Here is a 20297-nt window from a genome sequence, read left to right on the forward strand (position 1 = left end):
GCCTTCCAACAAGCACTGCTTCCCCTCTCCCAGGGACTCATCTCTCATTACTCAAAGGAAGAGGTGGAGGAGAGTCCACTCCATGAATCCCTCTCCCTCCTGAAGTCTCTGCAGGAACCAAGGAAAAAAACCTTTTCCCCAATCTTTAACTTCTTTAGATTGGCTCCTGCAGAGTCAGAGCACTTGTGAGTCTCCTGGATGGTGGTGGTCTGCTTTTAAATCTAAGTTAGCATGGAAGAAGCAGACTCCCCATCTGGTGTGGACAGACTTCCCCAGAGAGATGTCCTGATGGGAAGCAGCAGCTTCTGTCCCAGATTGGAGCCCCCCACAGGCTCTAGGGACAAATGGAACAAGAAAATGGATTTTCTCCTGTCGGTCATTGGATTTGCTGTTGACTTGGGCAATGTCTGGAGATTCCCTTATATCTGTTACCAGAATGGGGGCGGTAAGAAGAAAGGCTTTCTTTTTCCTTCTTTATTTCTTCTAAAGGAAATTGTTTATATTAGTTTTGTAAATGTTGAAGCCATTTTCCCCATCACCACCCCTACCTTTACCTTTTCACAGTTTAAAAACTTAACTTTTCTTCCTAGGACAGTCATAAGAAATCATTCAGTACCTCCTAGGGTTTTCTTTGGCTTCCAGTTTAGAAACTCACCACTTTCCCTTCCCTTTAAACAGACAAAAAGTGATGAATGGTATTGTGGCAACTATAGTAGACTGGGGTGGGGGTCAACAAATCTGAATTCAGATCCTGGCTCTTCTACCTATTAGCTATGTGACCTTGGGAAAATCCCTTTGGATCTAGCTATGTGACTTTGGGTAAGTCACTTAATACCTCTAGGCCACTGTTTCCTCTTCTGTAAAATGAGAAGATTGGATTAGATCATGCCTGAGCTCCTTCCCAGGTGTAAAAACTATAAGATCATCTGTGAATTTTTCAAGGCACAATAGAGTAAAAACCAAAGCAAGGGTGAAGGAAGCAAGCATTTGTTAAGTGCATACTATGTGCCAGGCACTATACTAAATGCTTTACAAATATTATTTCACATGATAATATCAGTGATAATATATCATCTCATCTGAATTGATCTCAAAACAAGTTAAAGATGTTTTTGTTTGTTACAAAAATTTGAACATCAAGATACAAATTAATTCCCTTGTGATTGTCAACTTCTCCCCTAAATTAAATATTTGGTGAATGCTTGTCAGGGAGTGATTTTAAGAAAGCATGGGTCTTCACTTGAAATATGTCCTTTTTAGCCTTACAAAGAAAGAGAAGAGGCTCTTCTTTGGGAGCTGTCCATGGTACCAAAATTTCGCACATCTCTGACTGGACACTACAAAATAAGTTTAGAAAGAAGCTAGATAGCTGAGAGAAAAAGAGACTGGGGCGGGGGGCAGGAGGGGGGAGGGGGGGCGGGAGAGGAAGGGAGGAGGGAGAGAAAGAGTGAAAAAGAGAGGTTTCCAACAACCTGTCAACTGAATGCTGAAATGCTGAGACTTGAGAAATGCTGAGTTTCTTTTCCTTGTAGTCACGAACTAGTAGAGTCATAGCTTCAGAGCTCAAGGGGACTTTAGAAGTTGCAGGATTATATGATACTAGTTCAGTGTCTCATAAGATATTTGGATAAGATGTTAAGAGCTGGAAAGGATGTTAGAGGCCACGAAGTTCTAACATCTAGTAGACTATCTCTAAAAATTAGGGTCTTAGAGGTTGTCGGGTTCAGCATCCGTTTTTGAAAAGGAGGAACCTGAGGAACCGAAAAGACTGACTTTCCCAAGATCATAGGAGGATCCTAAGATTTAGAGCTGGAAAGATGTATTGGAAATTCACTTGACAGAGAAGGAAACAGGTCTAAAGAAAGAGAAGTGATTGCACTGTTACACAAGTAAGATCAATAGATTTTGAACTGGAAGGACCCTGAGAGATCATCTGTTCCAACTCTCATATATAATAGGTGTTTAATAAATGTTTATTGGCTGGCTGGCTGGCTGGCTGATTCCCTTATTTTAGAAGAAAAAGCCAATCTTTTCATAGAGGTGTGATGACTTGCCCAAAGTCACAAAGATATAGCTGGAATTCAAACTCCCACACCAGGAGTCTCTTCCCTGTCCCACACTTCCTTGCCAATTCTTCCTTACTGAACTACAGGTGACAGTAATCTGTCGGTACCATTTGCTATAACTGCAGGGAGGCTGCATCCAGTTCTCATGCTTCTTCCTTTTTGGTGCTGTCATTTGGGTCAGTGCCGGATTCCCCTGGGGTGGAGGGGAGCTTCTGTCCTTTACCATGACTTGTAGATCAAATTTATAAACCCTTAGGTTATTCTATTACTTAATGGAAAGGAGGATAGACACAACATAAGCATATATAACTTTTGCTCTACATTAACATAAAATAACAAAGAATTATGTTTCTCTGGGGTTCTGTTTTGTCTCAGACAGCACAGTCACTTGAACAAGGAAGTCAGTCCCTTTCTGGTCACATATCTGTTTTTGAGAATTCTTTTTTTCCCCTGGCTTCTGGCCATAATAAAATCACCACAAGATAATTCACTGTGAACATTGAAGCATTGTTATAGTCTCTCTCCCCCATGGACTTTCCGCCCTTACTCCTATGAAAGGCTTCTTCATGCAGTGTGGCAGAGCAGAAAGAACACTGAATTTGTAGTCAGAGGACCTGTGTTCAAATCCTAGCTCAGACCAATTACTGCTCCCTCACCCCCACCCCATGACTTTATATATAACTTCTCTTGGCTCCTAATCTGTAAAATGAAGAAGCTGAACTATATGATCTCCAAAGTCCTTTACTTAGCTAGGCCTAGGAAAATTCCATTTTTCAAATAGAGTAGACAAATTAAATGTTCTGTGAAAAGAGAAGCCCATACCATCCTTTGCTGTCAGTTGGCTGCTATTTTTATTTCTTAAGAAAATATGAAAATGTCAGCATCTCCTCCTTAAACTCCATAGAGTCAGAAGATTTGCCATCCTTCAATAACAAATGCATCTCAGAAGGAAGAGTATCTTCCTTTTGAAGAAAATTATAGACAATGATCATCAACAGAAACAAATAATTGCATGTACCACAAAATAAGAACCAAATCTTATATAGAAGCCTTAGCCTTTAACAAGGTAGAACCAAATGAATTAAGGACAAAGAAATGAGCCAAAAAGAATGTTTTTGTTCTTTTCCTTTTCCAGGTCCTTTGCCTTTCACCTGTCTACCTGTTTGCTCTCCCTCCTTCCTTCCTTCCTCTCTTTCTTTCCTTTTTCTTTCTCCATTACTTTATTTCTCCCTTCCTATTTTCCTTTCTTCCTTACTTGCTTCCTTCCTTCCCTCCTTCCTTCTCTCTCTCTCTCCTTCCTTTCCTTTTCCCTTCTTTCCTTCCTTCCTTTCTCTCCTTCCTTCTTTTCTCTCCTTTTTCCTCTTTTTCCTTTACTTTGTTTATTTCTCCATCTCTTTTTTCTTTCCTTCTCTTCCTTTTTTGCTTCCTTCCCCACTTTCTTCTCCTTCTTTCCTTTCCTTCTTCCTTCTTTCCTTCCTTTCACTTTCTCCCTTACCTTTCTTTATTTCTTCCTCTTTTTTATTCCTTTCCTTCCCTCTTTATTTGATTCCTTCCTTCCTTTCTCTCTCTCCTTCCTTCTTCTCTCTCTTTTTTCCTCTCTCCTTTACTTTCTTTATTTCTTCCTCTCTCTTTTTCTTTCTTTTTTCCCTCCCTCTTTCTTGCTTGCTTCCTCACTTCCTTCCCTCCTCCTTTCCTTTCTCTTCTTCCTTTCTTCCTTCTTCTCTCTCCTTCTTTTCCTTCCTTCTTTCATTTCTTTCTACAGACCTAGTCAATGTACCTACAGCCCTGATTATGCTCATCTCACATCATTCATGGCTTTTCTTGTTTCCTTCTAAGGAACATGTCTTCATAGTTAACTGTATTAATATCACATCTCATTTTTCCAACCTATTTATTTGTAATAGCAAATTGAGTCTAAGAAGCCCAGATGAATGAATCTGGTTTTTGGTTGCCATGTGAGAGAATCACAGAGTCTACTGTTCCTTATTTTTGTGAGTTTTTGTGACGAGAGAGAACTTTTGTGTTTTGTGACTAGAGAGAAAGAGTTCTGAGAAAGAGAACAAGGGAAACCTTATTTAGCTGTAAAAAGTAATACTTGACTCAGTATGTGGATGGGGGTGTGACCTTAAGCTTTCCTTTATCCCCTTCCACTGACATTGACTTTACTCTCTGATGATGCTAAGTCTTCTGATCTAACCACCAAGAGGTTACAATCTAGTGTGGTGTAGTGGAAAGACTGCTAGATGTAGTCTCAGAAGACGTGGGTTACTTAGATGGGCAGTGTCCTAGACAAGTTAGTATGCTACACCTGGAGTCAGGAAGATCTGAGTTAAAATCCCTTTCCTTAGTACTTACCTTCTGAGTGACCATGGGCAGGTCATTCACCTCTTCGAACTTCAGTGTTCTCATCTGTAAAATGGGAGTAGTAATACCTGTAAATTTTCTTTTTTTACTGTTGAATTGACTTTATTTATGGAGGAGCAAATGCAGTAACAATGACTCACAAGTTGAATCACAGATGAACTTAAAATTTTTCTTTTAACTTTAGACACTCTCAGTTTCTATGTGACTCTTGTCCTGAGAATAACCGGGGCAACCTACATTTCAAAATATCCAGGTTAAAGTCTGAGAAGGTGTAAATGTTGGTAGTTATGATGTTGAAGGTAGAATTACTCAAACGCCTCAACACTTTCAGTCCTTTGCAGTGGCTGTTGTGTTTTAAACTTCTCGTTTTTCCTCTTCATTGCTCCTGATTTTGTAGAGAGAAATTCTGTTGAAGCAAATTCTTAAAGCCCCTATCCTTTGGTTTGGTTTTCAATACTTCCTTCTCAGTCCAGTCACAGGATAGAGAAAAAGGCCATGGCAGTAGAATTGGGAGGACTCCAAAGGAGGACAATATGTCCAGATGACTTCGACTGGGTGCCCCCCAATGTTCCTGAAGAACATCTTTGCCCCCCAAAAAACTATTGAGACTGACACTGTGGTTTTTGTTCAGTCATGTCCTATCTTAGTGACTCCATTGGGGGCTTTCTTGGTAAAGCTACTAGAGTAATTTGCCATTTCCTTCTCTGTAGCAACAATTTGGCTAGCAGCTGTCGTGGTGTGTAAGACCCAACAAAACCAGCAACAAGAGGTGCCAGTACAAATTCTTGTGATCTACTTTACTAAGGAAAGCAATGTTAAGGGGTTAACAATTTTAATTTAATTAAACATATGAATGTCATCCACTTAGTTCAGGAGGAAAAGATCAGCCCTCTGAACTTCAAGGCAAATACAAACAGAAATTACAAACATCAACAGACAGACCTTGTCTGATCAAATCATAATACGTAGTTGCCAGAGAAGAACCGATGGGTCTGGGTTAGCAAAGCCAGGGGGCAGTTATGGCTTGCCCAGAGTCTCAATACTCTTTTCCTGAGTGTGCCCACATACCTGAAAATGTTCATCTTCCAGGGTTGTTGTTGGACACTAAACATTATTTTTTAGCAATTTTGTCTTATTTCTTTTCCTCCTCCATCGAAATCTAGTCTCAGGTTAAAAAAACAGATACCAATCACTTATCTACACTGATGTGGATGAGATTAAGTGGAGGCAGAACACTGGAGCCTAATATGCTGCGTAACCTTGGGCAATGGAGCTCCCTCTCAGCCTCAGGTTCCTCACCTGAAAAAGGTTCCCTCTGGCTCTAAATTCATGATCATAGACAGTGACAAGGAGCAGAGGAATCAGCACTGAATTTAAAATTAGGAGCCCTGGATCTGAATCTATTCGCTCTCTTATTTTTGCGCTGTGCGGTCTTGGGCAAATCACTTCTCTCTAACACCTAGTTTTCTTCTATTTGGAATGAGGAGGTTGGATAGATGACTCTACTGCCCCTTCCACTATAAACTCTATGATCCCTGTGTTCCTTCATTAAGGGCTATTATTGTTCCTAAAACCTTGTTTCTCACAGTGGAGTGAAAGGCTCCATTCCTTAAAAGAATTCTAAGTTTTGATAAGCAAGAGGATACAACTTAGCTTGTAAGGAATACTATGGAGGAGATTCTTGTTTGGGTATAGGTTGATCTACAAAGACAAATCAGACCATGTCATTGTCTTGCTCTAGAAATGTCAATGGCTCCCTACTGCCTCTAACATAAAATATAAACTGGTATTTATACCCCTTCTTAGCTCGAGTCCACCTTTTCAGGCTTACTGTTTATGGCTCCCTTTCATGAACCTGTTATTTTGGTCAAACTACCTTAGTTGCTGTTCCCTAAATTTGGCATTCCATCTCCCATATCATTTTTGCATGGACCATTCCTCATGTTTAGTCCATACATACACGTTCTGCCTCTTAGAATCACTAACTTCCTTCAAAGTTTAATTCACACACCACTTCTTACAGGATACCTTTACTGACTCCCCCTAATTTTTACTGCTCTCTCCCTGATCAAACTGTCATGTATATACTCATCTGTGTATATATTGTTTCCTTTCCCTATTCCCCAAGGAGGACATAAGCTCTTTGGAGACAGGAGCTATTTTTTGTTTTGTGTCCCCAGCACCTAGCCAAATACCTCACACACAGTAGGAGCTTAATAAGTGTGGACTGGGCCATTCAGTCAATAAACATCTATTAAGCCCTTACTATATGCCAAGCTCTATGCTAAATGCTTAAGATATAAAGAAAGGGAAAGGATAGTCCTGCTCTCAAGGAACTTGCAGTCTAATGGAGGGAAGTCAACTTACAAAAGGAAGCTGAAAAGCAGGAGAGAGAGAAGGTACCCAGGGCAGGGGCATGATGGAGGAACCCAGAGGAGGGCTGCCAGGGGCACCCTTTAATCAGAGGAAGGGAGGGATGGGACCCAGGGACAGAGGGTCCTGAGAAGATGTGAGTTCCAGGGCTTATGTGATCCAACAAGATGAAGAGTTTCCAGACGCATAATAGAAAACTCCAGAGGAGTTCAGATGGCTGGTTGGCACCAAATAGGCCTTCTAACCCTGAAATACAGTCATTTTGTGACCAAGACAATGAGAGGGCTGAAGATTATATAATACTAAAGTCAAATGGACTGGTCATATTTATCCTGGAGAAGAAAAAGCTAAGAGGGACGTAAGAGCTGTCTTCAAGTATTTGAAGGTTTGTCCAGTGAAAGGATTCAGTTTACTCTATTTGGCCTCATAGGACAGAAAAAGAAGTAATTAGGAGGCAGCTGCAAAAAAAGTTAATTTAGTCTGGATGTTGGCAAAACCTTTGTGACTGGGAAAGTCAACCAATCAATAAACATGTTTAAGTGCCTGCTATGTGCCAGGCACCACGCAAAATACTGAAAATACAAAAAGAGGCAAAAACCAATCCCTGCCCTCAAGGAGCTCACACTCTAAGGTGGGATGAGATACCTTAGGAGGTAATTAGTTCCCTTCCTTGGAGTCTTTAAGCAAAGGCTGGATGATAACTCATTTGTTTGTTTGTTTGGATGACAACTTGCTGATGGTGTTATGGAAGGCATATCTCACCTAGAGAGACCTTGACATTCTCTACAGATCTTTACTTCCATCTTCTATGAGTTCTCACGGCCCCTAAAACCACATTCTGGAGCTAGCTACCTACTCCAAGCCTAGACCTCCTGACTAGCCTTCTTCCCACCATACTACTGAGAGAACAATCACAAAGAAAGTAGCAAGTTATACCAATTACAAGGAACAATGACCACCCTGGTACAAAGATTAGTTAACCGTGAACAGCATACTGGATTGGGAGTCAGGATTCAAATCTCATCTCAGACACTCTTTATGTGACCCTTGGCAAGTCTATTTTTGTCTCTGAGTCTCAGTTTCCCCATCTGTAAAATTAGGGTGATGATAGCATCCACCTCACAGAGTTGTTTAGAAGATCCCATCAGATTTGGAGTGGGAAAGGATCTCATAGGTCATCTAATCTAACCCTCCTCAGGAAACTGACTGCACCTGGCCCAACCCCCTTGTTTTACAAGGAAGGACACTAAGAAATAATGAGAGTAAAGGGTCAGATGAGATGATATTGCTAATGCACTTTGCAAAGCTTAACAGACTGCATAAATGTGAGTTATTACCCAATTGTTATCCATAATGCAGATTAAGTAATTAATTATTTAGATAATTTGGAGGAAATTCATTCTGTAATAAAGTGCCAGCCAAGGAAGGATAAAGGAGGCATCACGTTGCCAGGGAGGAGTGCTGGATTTAGGGTCAGGACAATGATGAAATCACAGCTCACCACTTTTTGCATAAACATGCATATATTACCATATTTATACATATCTGCATATACACAGTGCTTTGCAAAACTTAATGCCCAATAAAATGTGGACTATTTGGACAACTGGCTTTGAAGTCGGGAAATCCTGGTTCTAAATTCCACCTCGGATCCATACTTCTGCTGACTCTGGGCTAGTGCCTTGACCTCTTGGTGCCCCCAGGCAATCCTCTAGCTTTCAGAGGAGGTGCCAGTAAACACTAGTCAAGGGAGTTTCCTCATTGGGAATTCATTAAGCTGATGAAATCACAGGTTGATATCAATTATTATTTAAGAAGATGCAACACCCCCTGGCATTGCAGATAGAAACTACTGCTGCCATGTTGAATTTCTTCTGGGTTTGTAAGAAATGACCAGGCTGTGTGACCTCTGATGTTTATCACCTAAATGACCTTGAGCAAGTGACTTCCCCAGGCCTCAGTTTTCTTATCTGTAAAAGAGGGGAAGTGGATGAGTTGGCCTCCGAGGTTCCTTTCAGCTCTAGTTCCTTGACCCTAGGAACTTCAGGCTGCCTCTCCCCATGCCTGCTTAATTACTGAGATACTTTTGTCTACATTCAGGGGACAACGACTAAAGCATTTGACCATTCACTGGAAGGTTCTGATTGATACTGCTTAATCATCAAAGACCTGAGTCAAGAATCTTTATGCCAGAGCTGATCTAGTCAAGGAAGTCAGGCCTGACTAAAAGGAAAGAGAATGGGTTGGTGGGGTGTGGGGCTAGAAAGCTACAACTCTGAACACCCAACGCTTGTCCTTACCCCATATCTAACAGGTGCCTTCCTCATCCCCTATGCACTGATGGCTGTGTTTGGGGGGATTCCCCTCTTCTACATGGAGTTGGCCCTGGGGCAATACCATCATATGGGAGTCATCCCCATCTGGAAGCACATCTGTCCTATCTTCAAAGGTGAGAAGGAGAGGGAAGAAAGAGGAAGAGAAGGGGCAGCTAGGTGGTGCAGTGAGTAGAGCACCGGCCCTAGAGTCAGGAGTACCTGAGTTCAAATCTGACCTCAGACACTTGACACATTTACTAGCTGTGTGACCTTGGGCAAGTCACTTAACCCCAATTGCCCTGCCTTCCCCTCCCCGAAAAAAAAGGAAAAGAAAAGGGACTGAAAAGGAAGGGCACCCAAAGAAAACTTTACCTAATGCCCAGTTTTACTGAAGGGCTGATCTAGGGTGGTGTAGCACCTAACGCAAAAGAAAAATCTGGGTTTTATTCCTGCTTCAAGCATCTACTAGCTGTGTGACCTTGAACAAGTCATGATCCCTCTCTGGGCCTCATCTTCCTTAGCTGTAATATGAGTCCCTTCTTAATTTTGTGGTTGTATCCCCATTCCCTAGCACAGTGCCCAGGTGCTAGAAGGCAGACCCCCTGCTCAGTGCTTGCTTAGTTGTACTAACCTGTCTGAGGAATCTCTTCCCTGGGGCAGGGATTGGGTATGCTGTCTGCATCATCGACCTCTATGTAGCCTTTTATTACAACACCATCATCGCCTGGGCCCTCTACTACTTCTACTCCTCGATGGACAGCTCACTGCCCTGGACCCACTGCCACAATCCCTGGAACACCCCAAACTGTACCAACTACTTTGATGACAGTAACGTCACCTGGAGCGACTTCTCTCACTCACCTGCAGAGGAGTTTTACATGTGAGTGTGTCTGGGAGGGAATGTAAGTTGGGCTCCAGAGCAGGCAATGGGCTGTGGAGGAGTTGAGGGAAAAACCAGGTTGGAGAGGGAAAACCCAAGATGCCTGAAAGGTCTTCCCCTCAAAACTCCCTAGTGGGGTTGGGGGCTACCGTTCAGTAGGGAAGACCTCTTTGGAGGTCTTCAAGCAGAGATTGGAAGGTCACTTGGGTGTATTATAGTGGGCATTTCTTTTGTGTATGAGTTGGATTAGATGGCATCTGGGGTCCCTACTAACTCTCCAAAGTTACAGACAGCTATGTTTAGGTCAGATGTCAAGAAGAACTTCCAGGGGCAGCTAGGTGGCGCAATGAGTAGAGCAATACCATCATATGGGAGTCATCCCCATCTGGAAGCACATCTGTCCTACTTCAAAGGTGAGAAGGAGAGGGAAGAAAGAGGAAGAGAAGGGGCAGCTAGGTGGTGCAGTGAGTAGAGCACCGGCCCTAGAGTCAGGAGTACCTGAGTTCAAATCCGACCTCAGACACGACACACTTACTAGCTGTGTGACCTTGGGCAATTCACTTAACCCCAATTGCCCTGCCTTCCCCCCTCCACAAAGAAAGGAGAAGAACTTCCAGGCAATTAAAGCTATTCTAGAGTGGAATAAGTTGGCTTCACTGAAGGTAGTGAGTACCCTTTCACTAGAGATTTTCAACTATCTAATGAGCTATGAAATAAAAAAAAAGGAATTACATGTCTTCTACTTGGCCTCAGACAGGAGAACTAGGAGACATGGGGAAAAGTGATAAAGAAGCAGATTTAGGCCTGATGTCAGTAAAAACCTTCTCACAACCAGATCTGTCCACAAGTTGCATGGACTGCTGCGGGAAGGGGTGGGTGCCCTTCTCTTGAAGCCTTCAAGAGACAGGATAACCTCTTGTTATCAATGTTGTAGGTATTCTTTTTATCCTGATTTTTTTCTCTTCATTTTAAAAATCTTTTGGTGTATTTTCTTTTGACACAATAAATACTCAACCAATAAGCCCCCAAAGAAATCCCTTTACAGAGTACTCCAATGTTGCAATGGGCCTGTGAGTTTAACACTGTGGGTATCCCCCTATGATGCAAATCACAACCCATCCACACCTGCTTATCCCAAATGATTCCCGTTATGTTCTCCCATAAATTGGCTGCTCCATTCTCAAAAAGGCAGATATTTTCTCATTAACAGAAAGGAGGGAAGGATCCTTTAACCAAATGGACTGAATGCTGAGTACCAAAATTGACCGTAGATCTGTTGCATCTCAGTGTTCTTTATTCAGCATCATTTGATGAATCTTCCCATGTTTCCCTGAGTTATTCACATTCCTTTACCTTCACAGACCATAACTGGTCAGCCATTCCTGAGTTGTTGGGCACGTATCTTGTTCCCAGCTTTTTGTTATCACGAGTAACATGGATGTTAGCATTTTTCTACCTATGGAGTTTTTTGTGCTGTCAATAACCCTGCAGTATATGAAATTAAGATTCTAAACTGGAAGGGACCTCAGAGGTTATCTACTCCAACACTCACTTTATAAATGAGGAAACAGAAACTCAAAGAGAATAAATTACCTGCACAAGGTCACACAAGGAATAAAGTGGTCGAGCTGGGATTCCAACCCAGATCCCTTGACTCCAAATCCTGTGATCTTGTCACTGTACCACACTATACCATATTATGGAAGCTCTAGGACAGAGAGAATGAAGAATATAATCATTTTTCTTGCATAAATCTATATTCTGAAAATTGAATTGGGCTGCCTAAGGAATCAATGGCCTGCCCCTCCCTGGCAGTCTTAAAGCAAAGGCTGGATAACCATTTGTCAGCAGTGATGTACAGGGGACCTGTGTTTGGGGTCAGGTTGGACTAGAAGCCTTTGAAGTCCTGTGGTTCTCTGAAATTCTGTGACTCTGTGATTTGATTTCTAGTCCTGGCTTTCACTAACTTGGCAACCTTGGGTAACCTCTGTGGGCCTGTTTTCTCATCTACAAAATGAGGGAATCGGACAGCATGGCACAGTGGAAAGACTCCTAGACTTCGAATCAGGAAGAACTGGTTTCAGATCCCACCTCTGAAAATTATTGACTGTGTGACCTTGGACAAATCACTTCACCACCCTGGGCTTCAGTTTCTTCACCTGTAAAATGAGAAGGTTGAACTAGATGACCTGTGGGGTCCCTTCCAGCTCCAGATCTACGATCTTCTCTAAGCCTCAGTTTCCTCATTTGTAAAATAAAGTTGGACTAAATAGTCCCAGAGTCCTTCCAAATCTACCTAATCTACGATACTAGAATCTTGTGGCCTCTCAATGTCTGGTTCTTCATCTGAGAAATGGGAAGACTATATACCCGCTTGAGCTATCTCAGAAGACTGCTGTGAGGATCAGGGGACATTGAGTTAAATGAAAAAGTATAAAGCACTTTTTAAAAATCCCAAACCCTTCAAATCTTAGTGTGTGTGTGTGTGTGTGTGTGTGTGTGTGTGTGTGTGTGTGTTTGTGTGTGTGGTGGTCAAGGCTAACTCCAGTGCCCTAGGGTGATGTCAGACCTTCTAGGTATCTTGTCTTATGCAGGAGATTCAAGGTGTAACTGACCCTATACAGCCAGGATGGGGGCAGGACACTGAGGATCTGTCCTTGGTTCTGATTCCAACACTGCCCCTCCCTATGACATTCCCCAGGGACTCTCCTTATTCATCTCTTTAATTTCATGCTTAACGTGCTTTCGCTGTCTTGGGGATGGGTGGCACTCCAAGTCCTGGGGTTCTTGAGCACCCAGTGTGATTCCCCGACAGGCGGAGGGTCCTAGAGATTGAGAAGTCAGGTGGCCTGCAGGACCCAGGAGGCATCCGGTGGCAGCTTCTGCTGTGCCTCTTCCTCATCTTCACAACTGTCTACTTCAGCCTGTGGAAAGGAGTGAAGACTTCTGGGAAGGTAGCTGAGCCCCCCCGCCACATTCTGATCAGGCTTCTCCCCAAAGCTGCTTTCTAACCCCTCCCTGCCAAAAAAAAATCCCCGGATATAGGAGGATGAAAAATAAGAACAGGACAAGAATAAAGGGTATCTATAGAGCACTTAAAAACCACATTATTCCAGTGGGTCCTGTAAGGTAGTACATGAAGGGCTATTATTGGGATAGTTATAGATTTAGAGGCTGTGTGATGTGGCAAGTAGAGAACTACCATCAGATTCAGGATGACCAGATCTCTGACACACCCTAGTTGTGTGACCCTAGAAAAGTCACTTAACTGCTAGACAGCACGGCATAGCAGAGAGGGTCCTGGACCTGAATTAGGACTCAGAAGACCTGGGTTCGGGAAGCTAGATGGTTAAGTGGATGGAGCACTGGATCTGAATTCAAGAAGTTGTTTAGTCGTTGCAGTCATGTCTGACTCTTCGTGACCCCATCTGGGGTTTTCTCGGCAGAGATACTGGTGCACTTTGCCATATCCTTCTCCAGATTATTTTACAGATGACGAAACTGTGTGCACAGCTAGTAAGTGTCTGAGGCCAGATTTGAACTTAAGACTTTCTGACTTCAGAGATCTACTGCACCACTTGGTTGCCCAGTCTTGGACACTTACTAGCTGAGTGACCCTAGGCAAGTCACTTAACCTCTGTCTGCCTCAGTTTCCTCAACTGTAAAATGACAATGATAATAATCTATCTCCCAGTGTTGTTATAAGGATCAAACGAGACATTTGTTCAATACTTAGCACACTGCCTAGCCCGTAGTAGGTGCCATGTAAATAGTTTTTTTTTAATATCACTTCTGAAACTTACTAACTTTGTTACCTTAGACAAGTCCCCTAACCTCGCTGAACCCCAGTTTCCTCACCTGTAAAATAAAGGAGTTGAACCAGATAGGTCTCTGAGGTCCCTTCCAACTGATTCTGACATTCTTTGGGTGGGAATATACACTCTCTTGGAATATTTACATTTCAATCCTTAACAGTGGATTGAAAGGATTTATCCCCTAGAAGGAATTTTAGGCTTTGAGGTGGGGAGAAGTATCTTTTGGGGCAGTCTCTGACAACACCTTCTCTGCCTTTGTATACGGTTGGCCCTGGGCCCACTAGGAGGGCAAAGCTCCCTTCATATGACATGCTCTGCTCCCAGTTCTACTGCCACTATGTCTGTTGGTCCACTCCCAGCTTCCTACCTTTATCCTTCTCTTCCTAGGTGGTGTGGATCACTGCCATCTTCCCCTACCTGGTGCTCTTCATCCTCCTGATCCGAGGAGCCACCTTACCTGGAGCCTGGAAAGGCATCATCTTCTACCTCCAGCCCAACTGGGAGAAACTGCTGAGCATATCAGTAAGCCAACAAGTCTCTTTCTGGATTCTCCAAACTTGTTTGGGGTCCACAGCCCCATGCTGGGATTTAGGGCATTGGGAGGAATAGTACCAAGTTCTGAGGCTGCCCCTGTCATGGTATGCCCCTATGACAGAATAAAACACCCAGACTCCAATGGCACAGTGCAGCTCTGCATCAGGAGACTGTGGGATGCTGATGTGCTTGGGAAGAATATGCCACCCCCTCTTCACCCCACCCCATCCACTGCCACCCACCACTTCTGCAATCACTGATGGTGTGTGTGTGTGTGTGTGTGTGTGTGTGTGTGTGTGTGTGTGTGTGTTCCCCGAGCCACTGGACTTCACTGCCTAGTCATTCATCCCTGTAACTCCCCTCAGAAGGCTAATAAACAGTTGTAGTGATCAGCATTCAAGTGTCCCCCTCTCCTGGTGAAATCTGAATCAGGGAGGCTAGTTAAGCCAGCTCAGATGGCTTCAGGAAGTTCCTCTTAGGACATGAATTCACTAAACTCCCCCTACCCTTTGACCAGCAATACACTACTAGTCCTACGCCACCAAGGAAGCCAAAGACTGGACCTTTGAGGTCCCATGTAGACCAAAATATTTACAGTAGCATTTTATGTATTAGCAAATAACTGGAAGGAAAGTGAGTAGGGAGACATTTTGTCTGATCCCCTTCCCCATTGCCCACTATCCCAAAATGACTTCATATTTCACAGAATCACTGGATTAAAGAGTAGAAAGGGCCTTCAGCAACCGCATAGTCCAACTCCTAAATGAAAGGAATCCCTTCCCAAACAAACCCATAACACGGTTGTCCAGCTTGTGCTTTAGGCCCTCCCAGGAGGGATAAGCCCTTCACCTCCCCCAGGCAGTCTACTGTACTTTGAGAGAGCTCTCCCTGGACATCTAGCCAAAGTCTGTCTCCAGGCTCTGCCCTCTAGGGCCAAACAGAACAAACCTAGCCTGTTCTTCACAAGACAGTCCTTGAAGACAGTTATTTGTTTTGTATCCATCCTGTAAATATTTGTCAGTGAACCTGTTGTGTCCTCTGGGTAGAATGTCAACTGCCTGAGGGCAGGGACTGTTTTATTTTTGCCTTTATATCCCAGTCCTCAAGCTTACATTGTACTAGCCTGCAGAGGTGGGGAACCTGTGGCCTTGAGGCCACCTGTGGCCCTCTAGATCCTCAAGTGGGGCTCTGTAGGCCCTAGAGGGCCACAGGTGGCCTCAAGACCATAGGTTCCCCACCTCTGTAACTAGGGGGTGTAGCATTTGACTCAATTTGGCAAGTATTTCTTTTATTAAGTTGGGGGAACCAAGACCCAAGTGAAATGTCCCTGCCCTCAAGCAGAGGATAAGGAATGATGAGTATATAGAGAAGTAAATACAAGGTGACCAAGGGAGGGAACCAAGACTCCATGAAGAAGAGGAGCATTCAAGCTGAGCCATGAAGGAAGACAAAGTTTCATGGCATGCAGTCCAGATATGGGGGTGGGGAGAGAGGGGTACAGCTTACACACCTGTAGGAAACAGTAGAAGGCAGGAGGCTATGGGAGAAGGCAAGGCAAGAGATTTGCTTCCTGGAAGCAAAGAAAAGGACTCTTTGACCTCCAGAGATCATGGCCAGCTGAGTGATCCTCCATGCTCTCCTGACAGTCTCGGAAGGCTCCCCTGGGATCTCTCCATCCTCTGATATTTGCTTTCCTAAGTCTGCTACTCTGCCAGCTGTCACTTGCTCTAATAGGTAGCTTTGACTTACAGGGTTTTTTTCCAGAGAAGATCAGAGAGCCCCAAGTAATGAGCTCATTATTCTCTCAGAAAAAAAGAATGGACTTACAATCCTAGCCCTTAGAAATGCAAATGGAAAACTGAGTTACACATCTCATTTACCAGGCTTGGCTTTATGTATGCCAGGGGTCCTGCCCCTTTTCTGTGAAGCCCATTGACAATGGACTTCCTGTCTGTAATTACAGTGGGACTACATTAGAGAATTTTCATTATAAGTAATCAGCCAGATATAAGTTCTAATTAAAATCTTCAATAGCAGACCTCACAAATAATGCCCTTTACCATATGTGCACCCCTCCTCAAGTCTTTCAACAACCTGAGGGTCTCTTTGTATCCAGACCCTAGTACTCTCAGCTCTGATCTGCCTGCCCTCTTTATACCTACCAGAAGTGCCTGGATGGAATATGTGAGCCGCTTTTTAGAGGAGGGGGCAAGGGAAGTGGGGACCAAAAGGAAGAAGATTAAAAAGAAGCAAAGTAGGTGAAATTGAAGAAAAACATTAGGCCTGCTAAGAAAATCTATAAACGTGGAATGGTATACACAAAATATGGAAAACATCAAAGGAAGGCTTCTAGGACATTGATTGAGTAGGTGGAACCTCTATGGGAGGTTTGTGGGAGGATTAGATGAGAATCTTCAGAGGAAAAGGCATGGATGGGCAGTGGATAGATTATCCACAGCTTCGAGGTCATGGAGCATATTGAAGAATGCCAAGTATGGCCATCCCTACTGGGATGTAGGGTCCTAGGATAAACCTTAGAGCTGGAAGATCATGGCAGGGGGAGTCAGGAGACCTGAATTCAAAACTTGGTTCCGTCATTAACCATTAGGTAACATTTCCTCTCTCTGGGCCTTGGCTTCCTTCTCTATAAAATGAGGGAGTGTGTCTAGAGAACATAACCAGCACAATGAATGGACTCAAGACCATATCATAGGAAGTTTGATGGAAGGAACTGGAAATGATTGACCTGGAGAAGAGAGAAGGAGAGAAAGAACATTTACTAAACACCTACCATGAGTCATGCACTGTGCCAAGCCCTTTACAAATATTATTTCGTTTGACCCTCACAAAAATCCTGGGAAGTAAGTGCTGTTACAACCCCATTTGATAGTAGAAGAAACCAGGGTAAACGGAAGTTAAGTGAATTGCTCAGAGTCACGGGTCACTCAGTGTCCAAAACAGAGATTTGAATTCAGATCTTCCTAATTGCAGTCTCACTGACTAGCCACTGAGCCACCTAGAAAGAGACACGAAAGATGTCAAGTAGCTAGAAATCTTTAATGGGAAAGAGAGACTAGGTTTGTTCTGTTTGGCCCAGAAGGAGCAAGGGTAGCAGTTATGGGAAATTTCTGTCTGCCATGACATATATATACACACATATGTCTGTATGTGTGTGTGTATGTATCATCAACCTGAAAGTTTGGTTAAATAAGGCAAACAGGTGGTCTATAAATTCATATTATTTATTCCCTTAAAGCTAACTAATACATGTCTACATGGAGCCAGAACTTAAATTCTGACTGACAGATAAAAGAATGACAAGCCTTATATACATCTTAGAGCAATCCCAACTCAGGATGTCTGTGTCCCTCAGATTTATGATCTCTGTATGTGTTTAACCATAGCAGGAGAAAGGAAATTTCTTAATTGAATAGGTTGTAAATACAATAAGATAAGAGAGTTGACAAAGTGTCAATTGAAAATACAACCTAGGAGATCTGTGTTTACCATTAACATGACATAACATAGGCTATGTCCATAAAATATTAAGATAAGAAAAGTCCCATTATTCAAGATAGTGTCTTGGGTTAAGGAACCTCATCCTTAATGGCCACAAATAGAGGAAAATGCTTTTAGTCAGCTTCATCTGGCCTTGTAGTTGTTGACACAGGAAAAGGCATTCTTTGGGTTTACTCAGAGAACAAAGAAGGGCATGTCAGTCAGGCCAAGGTGCTTCTTCTGGTTGATTAATTCAGGCTTTGGCCCTTATTTGGGTCCAAATGATCTTAATTGATTATGTGTATATATATATATATATATATATATATATGTATATACATATACATATAATCAATGTCCTAATTATTAAAGCTTCTCATGTGATAACATATGTATATCGAGTGCATAAAGAACTTTGAAAATTTAAAGCATGCAATATAATGTATATTATATTACATTATATATATATGCTATATATATATATACATACACACACACACAAACACACACACACACACACACACACACACACACACACACACACACATATATATATATATATATACTCACTAGAGTTCTTCAGGTGGAGGCTAGATGACTATTTCTCTTGGAGATCCTTGGTACTAGATGGGATTGATTCAGTTCAATTCAGTTCAAAAAGCATTTTATTGCTTATTTGAATAACCAACAAGTATTTTATTGAGTACCTACAACATTCCTGGCACTGAAGATACAAAAACAAAGAAATGAAACAATCCCAGTGAGTAACAACTTCTAGTCCAATAGGAGCTCCTGGCCTAGGCGCACAATAAACATTTGTTAAGGATTACAAAGACAAAAGCCCAATAGCCCCTCCCCTCAAGAAGCTTACATTCTCCAGGTGAATTCTGAGGTCCTCTCCCACTCTGAAATCTTTTGTGAAGCCCTTCATTGAGCAGAACAGGGGTCATCATCCATTTGGAGAATATGGCTATCCCCCCAAAAATGCCAACCACAAAAAAGAGGTGGTAGCAATGGGGTACAATGGAAAGGAACACAAGAATAATAATAGAGATACCTGATTCCAGGTTTTGGTTCATCCCCTAATGTCCAGGCGGTCTAGGCCAGATGGCAGCTTTGTTAAAATAAAAAGAGCCCAGGATCAGGAGTCACAAGATGTGGGTTTGAATCCTGGCTTTGCCACTTACTACCTGTGTATCCTTGGGCAGAGGCCTTTCAAGACCTGAACAAATAGGACATATTTACCTTATTACTTGATGATAATGTCTCATTTTGAGGGATCTTTTAGCTGCCTTCACGTGTTTGAAAGGCAGTCCTATGGAAGAAGAATTGTACTTGTTATGCTTGCTTGGCTCCAAAGGACAGACCCAGGCCCAGAGAGGCAGACTTAAGCTGCAGAGAGGCTCATTTAAGCTTGACATCAGGAGAAACTTCCTAACAGAAAAGTCCTAAGGTGAAACGAGCTGCTTCTAGAAAGCATTAAACATGGATTTTGTGCAAAAGACTGTCCTGGGCAGAGGTAATATGAAAATTAAAATGAAACCGTCCCTACTTTCAAAGAATTTACATTCCACTGGGAGACACAACATTCAAACCAAATCACCTTAACAAGCAATTATTAAAAATACTTGCTATATGCCAGACAACATGCTAGGGACTGGAGCTACAAAGACATTTTTTAAAGGCCCCTGGCCCCAATGAGCTTACTTCCTTTTGGATGAAATGATGGACTTATTCAAATGAACCTGTCCTCAACTGAGCACAGATACAAGAATCCGTACACAACTAACTGCAAAACCTCAGTGACTGGCCAGGGGAATGAGTTGGCAGTTCTGAGTCTTCTCTGGAGGGAGGGAGCTCTCCAAATGCTGATTGTCCTTCCCATCCTGTACCCCAACCCCCATGATATTCCACTTGTCTTACCAGGTCTGGGTCGATGCCGCAGCTCAGATCTTTTTTTCTCTGGGTCCTGGATTCGGAGTCCTGCTTGCTCTGTCCAGTTACAACCAGATTAACAACAACTGCTTCAGGTGAGGGCGCAAAGCAAAGCCAACATGACTGAATTTGTACAAGGTTAGGAGAGAGAGGAAGCCAGGGACTGAAAGTGATGCTGAAGTCAAAAAGCTCTTCGGGTGCTGGGTTTGGAGTCAGGAAAACCCAAGTTCAAATTCCATCCCACATTCATACCATCTGTGTGACTGTGGGTAAGTCACTTCCATCTCTCATTCATTCATTTATTCATTTCAAGAAGTCAGGCACTGTTCTAGGTGATAAGGATGTAAAAACAAAAAATGAAAATGCCCTTGCCCTCAAGGAGATTACATTCTATTGGGAGGAGGCAACATTTACACAGATAAGTAAATACAAAATAAATTACATATATGTGTATATATTATATATGTGTCTATACATATACATATACACATACACACACACAGATAGATAGATAGAT

General features: G+C 42.7%; 1 protein-coding gene across 1 annotated transcript in view; it reads left to right on the forward strand.

Annotated features, from left to right (window-relative positions):
- The first annotated feature begins 231 nt into the window (after positions 1–231).
- The window catches only part of LOC118851246 (sodium-dependent serotonin transporter-like), a 33201-nt gene continuing 13135 nt past the window's right edge, over positions 232–20297 (forward strand). The window contains exons 1-6 of the mRNA XM_036760747.1: positions 232–445; positions 9118–9252; positions 9779–9998; positions 12814–12952; positions 14201–14335; positions 19772–19875. Coding sequence (XP_036616642.1) covers positions 232–445; positions 9118–9252; positions 9779–9998; positions 12814–12952; positions 14201–14335; positions 19772–19875 — 947 coding nt within the window. The remainder of the gene's footprint in view (positions 446–9117; positions 9253–9778; positions 9999–12813; positions 12953–14200; positions 14336–19771; positions 19876–20297) is intronic.

The sequence above is a fragment of the Trichosurus vulpecula genome, chromosome 1, assembly GCF_011100635.1.
Source record: "Trichosurus vulpecula isolate mTriVul1 chromosome 1, mTriVul1.pri, whole genome shotgun sequence".
NCBI classification, from domain to species: domain Eukaryota; kingdom Metazoa; phylum Chordata; class Mammalia; order Diprotodontia; family Phalangeridae; genus Trichosurus; species Trichosurus vulpecula.